At 31.7% G+C, this 15,019-nt stretch overlaps 1 protein-coding gene across 1 annotated transcript; it reads right to left on the minus strand.

Annotated features, from left to right (window-relative positions):
* Positions 1–11: 11 nt before the first annotated feature.
* Positions 12–10,899, minus strand: LOC143081663 (uncharacterized). Its single transcript, XM_076257423.1, has 4 exons — positions 10,807–10,899; positions 6,588–6,648; positions 3,543–3,698; positions 12–1,322 (listed from the first exon to the last, which is right to left on the minus strand). The coding sequence occupies exons 2-4, from the start codon at positions 6,600–6,602 to the stop codon at positions 1,188–1,190; spliced, it is 306 nt and encodes a 101-aa protein (XP_076113538.1). The 5' UTR covers positions 6,603–6,648; positions 10,807–10,899; the 3' UTR covers positions 12–1,187.
* Between the last annotated feature and the right edge of the window lie 4,120 nt (positions 10,900–15,019).

The following is a 15,019-nucleotide window of genomic DNA, read 5'->3' on the forward strand; positions in this document are numbered from 1 at the left end:
GCAACACTGTCAACACTAATTATCAAGGTTGTGACTTCGAACCCCGCTCGTGCGGGTACACTCGACTCCACTGTTAATTGACTAGAACTGTAAGTTTCCATATAGACGGTCGGTGGGTTTTTTCGGGCGCTTCGGCGTCCTCCAACAATAAAAATTGGATTACATGAAAAAGCCCAAAATGTGGCGCTTAAAAATGGCGTTAAAACACAAACAACAACAAATGGTGCTAAGTTATAATTACAGCCCTCTCAAGAACCGTTTTATCAAATCTTTTGTTGGCTAACATTGCAGTCATTAAAAATAAATCGCTCAGCATTGATATGTGGCATATTCTTCCTCAACACATAGATTTTCTATCAATTTTAATGATAATGATAATCAACACTATTTTGTATAATGATTTACAAAAGGTCAATTCATTAAATAAAAAAAATTGCAATTAAATTAATGTTGATTCGAAGACCTTTTTATATGATACATAACTTCTAAATGGTAGTATTCAAAGAAAGAACGATGCAGTTAAATGGAGGTTCAGATCAAGTTCATTTCTTATTTTGACTTGCAATAGAATTATTATCAATACATATTCTAAAATGTATTGGCTTAATCAATACTATCAAATAATAAAAATGTAAATATACACATTCAAATAATCGCATTTTAATTTTAAATTTATTTTCAGAGTTATTTAATTTCAATTCAAAACTAAAAATTCCATAATGTAGTCAGTTATAATGTCAGACTGATACAAAAACGTCATTATATCAATATGATAAATAAAGTTTGGTGACAGAAAAACCGACAAAATCTAGTTCTAGTTTAAAGCAAAGGTTTCTCATATCAACTTAAAAGTAATTGTCAGCTGTGACATCGAGCATTTTATATACCATAAATAATTGTTAATATTTTTTGGCACTTGATGTATATATTGTGGTTAAATTTTGTCATTTTGGTACATTTAAGTTCTTTTTACTGCGTGATTGTTATTGACTTTCCTTTAATAGTCCAATTACATTGTTTGTTTAAACGCAAACGCGTTGAAATCTCAGATATATGTTTGATACTTTCTTCAGTCATGAACCTAATTTTAGAAATAATTTGAATACAAGTTATCACGAACACAAACAGAGCAAATGACTTCATTGATTTTTTGTTAACTTATTATCCATCGAACAAAAATGTATTACTTAAATGCTTAATACGATAGCCAGTATTAAAAGAAGACATAATCCACCGAAAAAACTTCCTACTATAAGAATTCCAGCGATGCCTGCACTGACGCGAGCGCGTTCAAAGTCTCCTCTATCAGCTGCTGAGTTTGCCTGAAAGTGAAACACAATACATGAGGCAACTTTTATTATCCTGTCAGATATACCAAGAGGCAAAAAGGAACTAATTTGCTATCAATACTAAATGTCGATGTAAGCATCTTATATAAAATGTCAAAAATTATGTCAGTCGAAACAAACCATTCATATATTTAGGCTGTAAAAAGAGAAGATTGGTTTACCCGATATAGTGAGGAAACGTAGGGCATAGGAGCTCCGAAAAGTACATTCTAAATCTGTATATTACAAAGAACTTAAAGACAGGGAGGAAAAGTAGAAAAAAAAACCCAGAAAAATGAAGAATATTTTATTTTGATACTAATCTCATAATATGATATAAACGATTACAACAATCTGGCAAACATTGAGGGATTATCAAAATTTATTTACAGTCAACTTAAAAACCTTATGATTCCGTCAATGTAATAGAGCTACCACCAACGGTATCAATTGTAAAACCTTGCTTATAACTAATTTTGAAATAAGGGATTTTTTTTGCGGATAGCTAAGAAATTATATAAACTCATTATAGATACAAGGCTAAACATTTTGTATGGCAGAAGCGCGTTTCGTCAAGAAAAGACTCATCAGTGACAATCGAATCAAAAAAAAAATCAAAAGGCTAAACGAGATTATGCCATGTTCACCCTTTGCTAAAACGAATGATGCTAGTTGCAGTTTAATATATTGGTGAATTTATGCTTTCAGATAACCTCGGAGTCATGATTATCAGACGCTCTAAACATTTTCAGTCTGTTGTTTGTAGATACAAGTATGTTTGTTTTTGATACTGCATCTGTACGCAGCTTAAGATTATTGTGTATTCAACGATAAAACTTCATTCATAAATTGAAAACTAATACAAAAGCATCTTCAATATTTACAAAATGTATTTATAACTACTGTTAAAGGTTAAGTATTTTAAGAGTTTCAACGGGTACTTCGGATAATGTACAAATTAAGTAAAATATACCCAAATGTTTTTAACTTATTAGTAATTCTAGTGTCCAAAGCGTCCTTCTGGACCTACCTGCATCAAGAACAGTCCAACCAAAAATTAGAAAGACGGATGTTTAATTGCCGAACATGCCCAGAGTTATATATAATAATGTCAGTCCATATCAAAATAAGTGTTTGATTTGAAATGGGTTCGGAAAAAATAACAGTTTTTATTATAGTTTCTTGTATATACTAAAAAAAAAGAACATTTAGACTTTATGGAAGAAGTTCAAAAACATGTTTGTCTGTCCTGGCATCGAATTGCGATAGCTCATCGGTATATTTTAAGCTTTCGACTTTAAAAGTCAACAAATTACTTACTTTATAAAAAAGAAATTGTCCTTTCATAGCTGTGAATTTTAAAACACAAAGAGCACGGATGCTCAACAACATATGTTTTTTTTTAATATCACTTTGTGATTTATAATTGGTATTCAGATAAAATATGTTTATGTATACAATTTTACGTCTAATATCAAATTCTCTCACAAAATCTCATCACACATTATAGATTCACGTTACTCGTTCAAACAAAATAAAATATTGTAATGATTGCATAACTCGAATTAAAACATCTTATTCTGCATACTGTTTCGATTGTTTGTTCCTGAGTATGTCCTGCATATTTACATTTGAAATGGTTAACCTCAAAAATGTATCAAAGAATGCTTAAAATGTATTTTCGATACCTTCCACAACGGTTTCGTGTCATGTTTTTTCGCTGTAATGTTATTTAAATATATATAACAACTTCACTGAACTTGTATAATTGATCTATCCTACAATCAGCCTTGAGTTGTACAAAGAACGGGTACACAAATATTTGTTTTGCTTTTACAAATAAAGTCTCCTGTTATTCCACTTCAATGTTGAGCAAGCGGTAATGTGGATTTTTCTTTTTCCGTACCATTTCATTTTGGGACCCTCTTCGCGGTCTGCGTTTAAACTATGTCGATTCCTTTGAAAAATTAGAGACCACGATTCAGATTTTAATAACTAAAGCTTCAAGCGTTGGGAGTAAATTTCAAGATAAAAACAATATATGTACATTGTCGGAAAGTATAACATTTATTTGTACTTGCTGAGAACCAGGAGAAAAACTCGGCAATCCTCGCATTTCGTCCTGTTTCTAAAGCTCATAAAAATACATTTTATCTTGTCCGATAATGTACATATATTGTGTATTTTTTTTTGTTAACGTGCCATCCTACTTACATCTTGTGCTAATGCTATAGCAACTGCTCCAAGAGGAGGAATACAACAACAACAAACAAACCATGCCTCGCACGTCAAATCTGGAGGTCTTGTGGTAGTGATTCTGTGCTGCTGTTTGCTACTCTGAATATCAATGTCTGGTTGATATATAATAACCTTAAAAACAAATAATGGATACAGACAACTTATTTTCAAAATGATAAACATGCATGACATTTTGTCAACTGGACACTGGCATCAACTCTCTTAGATTGTAATATACTTTTATATTTTACAGCAACTGCTCTTCAATCTTTATCTTTATTTATTATGCATTGGTTTATTTATATTAAAGTTGTATATAAAACATTAGAATTACATCTTTAATACCAAAGTAAGACAAAGTACCTATATTTTTTTATCATTTAGAGAGAAGAAAAAACGAAAATCATACAACTGTAAGAACTTCTGTTCTGTTTGATAATAAGCAATACCTCAACCCTCCTAATCTATTCACGGCTCCAGTATTTAAAAAAATGTTAAACAATACAATACAGGAATTTTTTTGATTTATGCTTGAAGCAATTATAATTTGAAAAAAAATAAAATGCCATACATCAACAAACGACAATCAATCTATAACGGGGTCCGAGCCCAATACATTGTAAATACAGTCCATTCGTGAAACATGTATGTGAACAATTAACCCAAACTATAAAAAAAAAAACAGTTTAAAAAGTATTGAATTATAAGTTTTTAATCAAGGCACACACAAAAAGCCCAAGCAAAGGAAACAATATAGAATTTAAGAGTGTCAGTATTTACTAGTTACGGAAAGCTAATTCGCAGACAATTTAAAATAAATTAAAATAGTATATTTTCCCAGATTTAAAATAAATCAGTACACATTCAATGAATTTGGTGAAAGACAAGACGTTGTAAACAACTTTGGAAAAGGCATGACAGATAAAACATAAAAATAAAAATTGATTGAATAACAAAGGAGTAGGTCCGGTTAGAGCTGATTTTGGCCTCAAACTTTAGGTTCATTTGATGAAAGATTTTCGTCACTTTAAAACACCCAAGTGTCTACTGCAGTCTATTCAACTAGTTTATGTGAATAATTTAAACTGATCTAGTCATTAAAAACGCTCAAATTCATGCTTGAATATGCAAAATCTATTTAACATGCAATAATATGTCACTTTCCAGATGGTTTTTGTAAAAAATAAAAGTGGCGACATCCATGTTCAGTCTCAACCTTTGTATATGTATTATCATAAATACAAGAGGGACGAAAGATACCAAAGGGACAGTCAAACTCATAAATCTAAAACAAACTGACAACGCCATGGCTAAAAATGAAAAAGACAAACAGAAAAACAATGGTACACATGACACAACATAGAAAACTAAAGAATAAACAACACGAACCCCACCAAAAACTAGGGGTGATCTCAGGTGCTCCGGAAGGGTAAGCATATCCTGCTCCATATGTGGCACCCGTCGTGTTGCTTATGTGATTACAAATCCGGTAAATAGTCTAATTCGGTAGGTCACATTCATGAAAGGGAAGGGGATTGTAGTTATGACGTAAGGAACATATCCGATATCATTCGTGAAACGGTTATTCCATAACGGTCAACCAACTCGTGATGGCGTCCGTAAAATTTACGAAGGGATGATTTCAACTTCACCATTTGGAACTCTTGGTTTAATAGCTTCCTTGTGAGCAGTAACCCTCTATCAAGAAAATCATGATAGGAAATGCAAGCACGGGAATATCGTATCAATTGGGAGATATATACCCCGTATGCAGGTGCTGCTGGAATGTTGCTACTTAGAAATGGACAGTTCACAATTGGAAAGCTGAAATCATCTCTTTTGTCGTAAAGTTTTGTTTTCAACCGACCCTCATTGTCAATTTCTAGATGTAAGTCAAGATATGAAGCCGACTTAACTGTATCTGTAGTATCCTTTATCTCCAATTCGATGGGATAGATGCGTTCCACATAGTCACCAAATTTTGAATTGTTTAGTGAAAGAACGTCATCTATATAGCGGAAAGTAGAGTTAAAGGATATTGCTAACTTCTTATCTTTCTTCATAAGAAGTTCCACCTTATATTTAAATATAAAGAATGAACACAAATACCGTCACTTCCATTTAAGACGGAAACTGTCTGAAATTTAACTCAAATGCTAAAATTGTGAAGATTTCAATAATTTAGCATGACTTAATGATGCTAGTACCCGATGCATGTGCATTGTATTGTCAAAATCAGCTTATATTCATGTAAAAGAAGCATTTTACTTTGCAATAAAAAGCTAAAAGTTTCCATTTAAACAGTTTTGAAAAACTTTAATTTTTGCGCCCAAAAGGGGTCTTACTTGGCCTACTCCTTTGCTGTTTTCAATTAGTGTTGATAAATTTGGGATTTGATAGTTGGATATTTCAATATAAAATGTACAGTTGCTTTACATCTTGATGGGTTTATTTCTTTAAATTGTAAATTTTTGATCACACATTGTGTATGAAGGATGTTGCGATTTGGAAAATAAACTGATCACTGCATAACGCATAAGTCATGTACAGGTTTGATATGGAAAATTAAAATCAACAATTTGTCATCATTAATAATGAAACAGTAAAAGAAGGAAACACTTCTATACAAAGACTGATTTGTCAGCAGTTGTACGCTAAAACAATCGTAAAAGAGGGACGAAAGATACCAGAGAGACAGTCAAACTCATAAATCTGAAATAAACTGACTACTCCATGGCTAAAAAAGGAAAAAGACAAGCAGACAAACAATAGTACACATGACACAACATAGAAAACTAAAGAATAAGCAACACGAACCCCACCAAAAACTAGGGGTGATCGCAGGTGCTCCGGAAGGGTAAGCAGATCCTGCTCCATATGTGGCACCCGTCGTGTTGCTTATGTGATAACAAATAATCTTCACAGCCGCGATGCTGAACTTAAACATGTTTATAAAGAAAATAATATAAACAAGACATTATTATATATGTTTGAAATGGTATACTTTATTTACCAACTTACTATATCTTCTTGCATCTTTTTGTCTTTGTAGGGCTTGCTTAATAAACCAAAAAACTTTGAACTGAAATGTAATGTAAACAAAATTAAACAACAATATACGTTCTGAAGTTCTGTATATGTAGTTGGACATTCTTTGTAGTTATTTCTACGTGTACTATCCCAAAAAATTGTGTCAATAAATGTTCAAACGAAAACGAATACTATTGTACTTAGATAGTAAATAAAAAAAAAACATTTTAACAGTATATTCAACTTCTTAAGACATCACAATCCGCCATATTTACTTCATGACACTCTCAGCAATTGCATAGGCCAAATAAAAACAAAACACCTTCAATTATCTTTTGAATTGAACCCGATGCCTATCTCTTGTAAATAAATCGATTGTCTTCGAAAGTAGATAATTTTAAAATTGTTTTCCTTTAGTTTAAATTAAGAGGGATTTCCTGATCAACTGTTAAACAATTTCTTTTCTAGTCGTCTTCCGTTAATTCTATCGTTATATTGACAACTTCACCTTTTAAAGATATAGGGAGATGTGGTATGAGTCCCAATGAGACAACTCTCCATACAAGTCACAATTTATAAAAGTAAACCATTATAGGTCAAGATACGGACCTCAACACGGAGCAAGATATAAGGGCCCTAAACAATTTCTAGTGTAAAACATTTCAAACGGGAAAACAAAAGAGAAACGAGAAACACTTATGAACCACATTAACAAACTACTGAATATCAGATTCCTGACTTATGACAGGTACGAACAATGCGTGATTTAACGTTTTAATGGTACCAAACCTTCTCCCTTATAGTTTAATAATTTTTAATATCCTCACAACAAAATTAAAACTTTTTAAATTTATTGTAATACTGAAACATAGATCTAACGCTAACAATATGAATAGCGCTTATGTTACGTAATAGAAAAACAAAGGATAATCTATCGATGACACATAATCAGTAAATGCATAATAAAACAAACCACACAAAAATACCAAAGAAACAACGCTTTTATTGGTGTTCTTCATCTCTAAGTCACAGTGAGGCTTTCAACATGAAGCAGAAAAATAACTCAACTCACAGCAAGTTCATGACGGCCCCTATCACTGGTTTGAGCGGACTTCTTAGTAAAAATATTTATTAAGACAGAACATCGTCCCCAATCGATTGAAGCAAAATAACTTCGTGTGAATTTCTGAAGAATGCATGTTGATCAAATTTGGTTTTTTTTACAGTAGCTGTATATTATGCAAAAACATATTTTTTACAGTCCATACAAACACAAGATACAAACAGGCCAAAACAAGTGAGCATAACTCAATTTTTAAGGTATGACACAGCACAAATATGCTTAACAAATTGCCAAAAAATGTAAAAACGTCCTGTCCACACATTTTTTTCCCATAGTTTTAAAGTCATAAAGATATAGCTTGCCCCATTGAATTTCCTTCAAATACCAAATTGAATGTGTCAAATTCGAGCACAACACTTAATAGGATATCGGTACAAAAACTATTAGAAAAATATCAAGTATCAATATTTCCAGTTGTTATAAAAATCAGCTTTCATTTCGAGAGGTTTTGAAAAAAAAAATGTTTTTATTTATCAGATAGTTAAAGGAGGAGATAATGCGTCTCCGCAATGCTAGGCGTTGTTATTGAAAATTATGAAATGAAAAGTATGGATCAAGCTCTGACTATTGTCAATTAATATTCATAAAAGATTTAACTGAGACAAATCCGGGTCACTGACCAAAACCGAGGGAAACACATAAACTACAAGAGGAAAACAACGGAAAACAGAAACACAAAAAACAAAAGCTATCATACAATGATAAAGGCATCAGTAGTATACCGCTCTTTTAAAGTCATAAATCGATTGAGAGACAAAAAATCCGGGTTACAAACTAAACCCGAGGGAAACACATCAACTATAAGAGAAAAAACAACGAAACAACAGAAACACTAAAGTGCAACAAAAAACCAAACAAAATGTAACGCACACGCAGAAAGGAACTATAAGATAACAACTGCAATTTTCATGACTTGGTACAGGACACTTTAAAAAAATAAATGGTGGGATGAATCTTGTGTTATGGCTAGCCAATCCTTGCACTTTTATGGCAATGTTAAATATAACATTAAAATGCAACCATTACATGACAGGGATACAGTACAAATAAATGTAAGAACATACGGGACAGAAAAAAATACTAATAAGCAATACAATAGTACATTTCGACATGCTAACCTCAGAAAAAATACCCACGTAAAACAACATGGACAGTACACAAAAACATCACAACAGGATTACAAATTTTCATATTTCTGTCATATACAGGAGGTACCATCGAACTAGTTATAACCTTGAAATGGGGGCCACCAGACGGGAGAGGTAAAAACTAAGTTGTAGAAAAGACAAATGACACGTTACAAAAGTATCTGGATACACCTTAAGTATATGCATTGAGAAATCTAGTGACAAAATATTACCTCCCCTGTATTCATTAAAAACTAGATCTTCTCAATGTTTGTCCCATTTTAGCAAGGACGCCTTCAGTTATGGATTCATGGAAAAACGATTTGGTTAATAGTAAAAAATTTGAAATAAATTGAAATAAAAACAAAACTTCCAATCAATGTTGTCATTTTTCTCCTTAAGTAGCAAAGAACGAATACAGCAGGCTAAAGATGCTTGGAGTGAAATATTTTAAAATGTTTCTATGCGAATAAATTCCTGGAGTACCAAATTGAATTATTTTTTTTTTTGCTGTCGGTAAACCTCTCTGGAACATGTTTTCGTGCATATAAACAGCTAGATCAGAGAAAGTCAGATCGAAAAAATTCCAACGGAATCGATTGATTTGCAGCAAAGATTCGACTTTTGAAATTAAGCTACTAAGCAACATCAAACAGACCGTATCTCAATGTAAACATTACATGTGAATAGATTGAGAAGATCGCAAATACTTGTACAAAACTCGAGACGACCTTTTTTTTTTAAATTGTATGCAAAAGAAAAGAAAGCTACCTACTTTACAGAAATAGCTATCTTTAATTTTTTAACCTGCACATATAGACTTTTAAATTTTTATATTCACGAAAATACAAGAGTTATCTATAGAATGCACATGTTACAAGAGCAGACCGGTGTGCTCGACAACTTAGGTATGAAAAATAAGCACACTTTGGGAAATTGCAACACGATAATTACCTTTTGGAACACTCAAAATATTGGTGACCCGAAAGATTTTTCTATTTTTGCATGGACATGATTTTTTACCTATTTTTTTTTTTTTTTTTTTTTTTTTTTTTTTTTTTTTTTTTTTTTTTATCAATATGCAGCAAAGATTGGCAGTTTTAAAATTTTAGTTTCGCAAGCTTCTAAGGCAATTATCTTGATAAATAATGGACACAAAACCTCATCTATTTGCCTATAATAATTTCTTAAAAGTATACAATTGTTATTTAGAAATTACGTTTGATCAATATCGTCACCGGTATTGTTTTATTTTTTTACTTTCTTGACTTTTTATTAAGAAGAGTTAATTTTCTTTTGTTTTCGTTCACTAGAAATTCCACTGTATGTATTGACTTGAATGGTGTTTAGCTATAATATCAAGGACGACGCAAAGACGGCATACAAAAGCAAGCCAATTGATTGAAGGTCAGCTTTGTCTAAGGGAGATGGAACCTTAAATATCTTAATGATTGCTAAATGGATCACTCTACTGAAACGTTATGAACTCTAAAAGTATTTGGTGTATTAAAAATCGGGTGCAAATCAGAATTGATCAATTGGTTCAGAATTTCCAACTGGCTACAAACAGTGGAAAAATGAAGTTTTGTCGAATATGATTCAATTACAGTCGATTACCGTTCCCTTATGGTTGGGAATATTAATGTTGGCTAGAAAGTTTAAACATCTAACGTTTTCATCTAAACTTTTTTTTATAGCAGTCTACAAAACTACGGTATTAAAAGGCAATAATCAAGCTGGTTATAATTTCCACCATTCTAGATACAATGTATATAGGTTCCGTCAATACATCTAAAAGTTAATAAATACTATAGCTGTAAAAATATTTATGATAAACTGTTTTCTTTAACACTTGTTTATATTGCAAAAAAAAGTTACCTTCATCTGATTATATCATTTGAATTGAATAAAAGTGTTTTCACGTGATTTAGTTGTGACGGTTAATAATATTCAACTATACCTTTTGATTTAATCCTTATGATCTTTTAAACGTTATACTTGTCTTGATAATATCCTTATTTATTTTCTACTTTAATTAAAGGTTAGATATTTTCCATTTTAACTTAGTTTGAAACCAAACCTAATACTTTATTGAACCATAATGGTTATAGTGTCAATCTTAAAGAAAAGAATACAATACTTTGTTTGTCTTTACGCATATGTTTATATAATGGTAATAGTAATAACTTTAGTTCTTTTGTATGATTATCTTCATTCAAAAACAGAAATGTCCCTTTTTATGATGTTTATAAAGTGGAAAGGCAATACAGTTGTGCCTTAAAAATACTATGTTCATTGCTGTGTTCGAACAGTAAATAATAAGACTTATTTAAAATTGAATCGATTTATTTGTATTTTTAATGCGTTTATCAATATATAGGGTTGTCAGGACTGCCCATAGAAAGGACTCACTACGGTTGGTCTTTCATTTAACCAATACTGAAGATCGTCGTTTTGTTATACGACAAGACAAACGTTAAGGTACAAGTATGTATAAAAAGTAAAATCATAAAAATACTGAACTACGAGGAAAATTCAAGACGGAAAGTCCCTAATCAATTTGCAAAATCAAAAGCTCAAACACATCACCTGTCATATTTCTGACTTTGTACATGCATTTTCATGGTGGAAAAAGATAGATTGAAAATTTTATAGATAGCTTAACCTCCTACGTATATGACAGTTGCATAACATTTCATTATATTGAAAACGATGTGTGAACACAAAAAACAGACATTATAGATATAAATATCAAAAATACGGGTACATCAGTCAATATTCCATAACATATAACCGAATGCGAATTATTAACGTGCTTTACTAAGAATGAGCAAGGGGTATCAATATTAAAGCAGGAATTTACTACCTTTTGGTCACTCGGAGTTTATCTACGGTTATTGGTAGGGTATCCGTTGCTTAATATTTAGTTGTCTGTGTAAAGTTGTTATTGTTTGTTATCTTGACGTGTTTTGTTCGAGTCTTTGATGTCCGTGTTATTAGATATGATCCTACGGCTACATGGTTTGTTATTTAGGGACGTTGTTGAAAGTTGAAAAATGTTACTTAGACAGGCAGCTACCTTTAAGGAAATATTTTCCTCTAAGACTGATTCTTATAGTTCTTCTCAGTTATATGCATTGTTATGTATTACAAATGCTAGATAAACGTACTGTTTGCATGACAAGTGTTTACAGTTCCGTTATATTTATACAAAATAGATGGACAAGACATAATTGGTTATTGTGACAATCATTGAATCCATATTATGTTCTCTGGAATCTGTTAGTAAAATTATCCTACTGCTGTTTGAACACATTCGTATGGGTCATTAAATTATTGGCAAACAACAAACATGGCCATTTGCTCATGATAAAAAATGACACTACCACAATGTCAAATGCTTTTATTTGCTGTCAGCAATGTAAAAGAAATCTTTTGAATTTTGATTTAGGGCTATCTTCATTGTTCGAACTATGAAGTGGTTAAAGATGCTTGCTATACTCGAAATGTGCCTTTGTAAAGTATTTTTGTGTCTGCTTATCAAGATGTACAAATTAAAGAAATATCATATTTCAAATTACCGTTTTTATAGAACAGTTTTAGTAAATTTGCAACAAATAGCAATGGTTTAGAGATTAACACCTAAATAATACAATACTCTATCCTTTCACAATATTAAAGTTAGTTAATACAAAAGGCATATATAGAATACTGACGAATAGGGTGCTCACTAACATTTCATAGGTATAGCACTACATTTTACATTTTCAATTTGATAACATAGTTTTATATACCAGAAACTATAGACTCGCTTACAGTATATAAAGAATATCAATTAAAAGGTTATTTTCATAAAATAATTGTTTGCAAAAGTATGAGTTATTCGAAATGCTAAGGATTTCCTTTTCCCAGACATTGATTTACCGAGCCGTATTTGGCACAACAAATTTGGAATTTTTGGTTCTCAATGATCTTCAAACTTATACTGGTTTGGCTATCTAAAAAAATTGTTTTGAGCGTCACTGATGAGTCTTAGGTAGACATAACGCGCATCTGGTGTATCAAATTATATTAAGCCTGGTACATTTGATAACTATCATGAACATGTGATGAGTTCAACGTTTTTATCTGGCACTTCAATTTCCCCGATTTGATTTCCAACATAGAAATGTTATTATTTATTTCGTTGAACGCATAATAAAAATGTTTTAGAAACGAACTTAAACTATCGAGTCTCAAAACGGCGACTGCACCATTTGATATGTCTGTTCTGGTTTATTGAAGTGATGTTATATGGTGATTGTTGTACCAGATCATTTGTTTATACATCTATTCTAGTTAATTAAGGTAACGTTCTATAGTAATAAGTGTACCGGACCGTTTTTCATACATCTTTTCTGGTTTTATTGAAGTGATGGCATAACAGACCATTGTTCATACATCTTTTTTGATTAATTGAAGTGATTTTATATGGTGATTGTTGTTCTAGAGCATTTGTTCATATGTCTTTTCTGGTTTATTGAAGTGATGTTATATGGTGATTGTTGTACCAGACCATATGTTCATATGTCTTTTCCGGTTTATTGAAGTGATGTTATATGGTGATTGTTGTACCACATGTCTTTTCTGGTTTATTGAAGTGATGTTATATGGTGATTGTTGTACCAGACCATTTGTTCATATGTTTTTTCTGGTTTATTGAAGTGATGTTATATGGTGATTGTTGTACCACATGTCTTTTCTGGTTTATTGAAGTGATGTTATATGGTGATTGTTGTACCAGGCCATTTGTTCATATGTCTTTTCTGGTTTATTGAAGTGATGTTATATGGTGATTGTTGTACCAGACCATTTGTTCATCTGTCTTTTCTGGTTTATTGAAGTGATGTTATATGGTGATTGTTGTACCAGACCATTTATTCATTTGTCTTTTCTGGTTTATTGAAGTGACATTATATAGTGATTGTTGTACCAGACCATATGTTCATATGTCTTTTCCGGTTTATTGAAGTGATGTTATATGGTGATTGTTGTACCACATGTCTTTTCTGGTTTATTGAAGTGATGTTATATGGTGATTGTTGTACCAGACCATTTGTTCATATGTTTTTTCTGGTTTATTGAAGTGATGTTATATGGTGATTGTTGTACCACATGTCTTTTCTGGTTTATTGAAGTGATGTTATATGGTGATTGTTGTACCAGACCATATGTTCATATGTCTTTTCCGGTTTATTGAAGTGATGTTATATGGTGATTGTTGTACCACATGTCTTTTCTGGTTTATTGAAGTGATTTTATATAGTGATTGTTGTACCAGACCATTTGTTCATATGTCTTTTCTGGTTTATTGAAGTGATGTTATATGGTGATTGTTGTACCAGACCATTTGTTCATATGTCTTTTCTGGTTTATTGAAGTGATGTTATATGGTGAATGTTGTACCAGACCATTTGTTCATATGTCTTTTCTGGTTTATTGAAGTGATGTTATATGGTGATTGTTGTACCAGACAATTTGGTCATATGTCTTTTCTGGTTTATTGAAGTGATGTTATATCGTGATTGTTGTACCAGACCATTTGTTCATATGTCTTTTCTGGTTTATTGAAGTGATGTTATATGGTGATTGTTGTACCAGACCATTTGTTCATATGTCTTTTCTGGTTTATTGAAGTGATGTTATATGGTGATTTTTGTACCAGACCATTTGTTCATATGTCTTTTCTGGTTTATTGAAGTGATGTTATATGGTGATTGTTGTACCAGACCATTTGTTCATATGTCTTTTCTGGTTTATTGAAGTGATGTTATATGGTGATTGTTGTACCAGACCATATGTTCATATGTCTTTTCTGGTTTATTGAAGTGATGTTATATGGTGGTTGTTGTACCAGATCATTTGTTCATATGTCTTTTCTGGTTTATTGAAGTGATGTTATATGGTGATTGTTGTACCAGACTATTTGTTTATATGTCTTTTCTGGTTTATTGAAGTGATGTTATATGGTGATTGTTGTACCAGACCATATGTTCATATGTCTTTTCTGGTTTATTGAAGTGATGTTATATGGTGATTGTTGTACCAGACCATTTGTTCATATGTCTTTTCTGGTTTTTTGAAGTGATGTTATATGGTGATTGTTGTACCAGACCATTTGTTCATTTGTCTTT

Source organism: Mytilus galloprovincialis, chromosome 7 (assembly GCF_965363235.1).
Source record: "Mytilus galloprovincialis chromosome 7, xbMytGall1.hap1.1, whole genome shotgun sequence".
Taxonomy (NCBI): domain Eukaryota; kingdom Metazoa; phylum Mollusca; class Bivalvia; order Mytilida; family Mytilidae; genus Mytilus; species Mytilus galloprovincialis.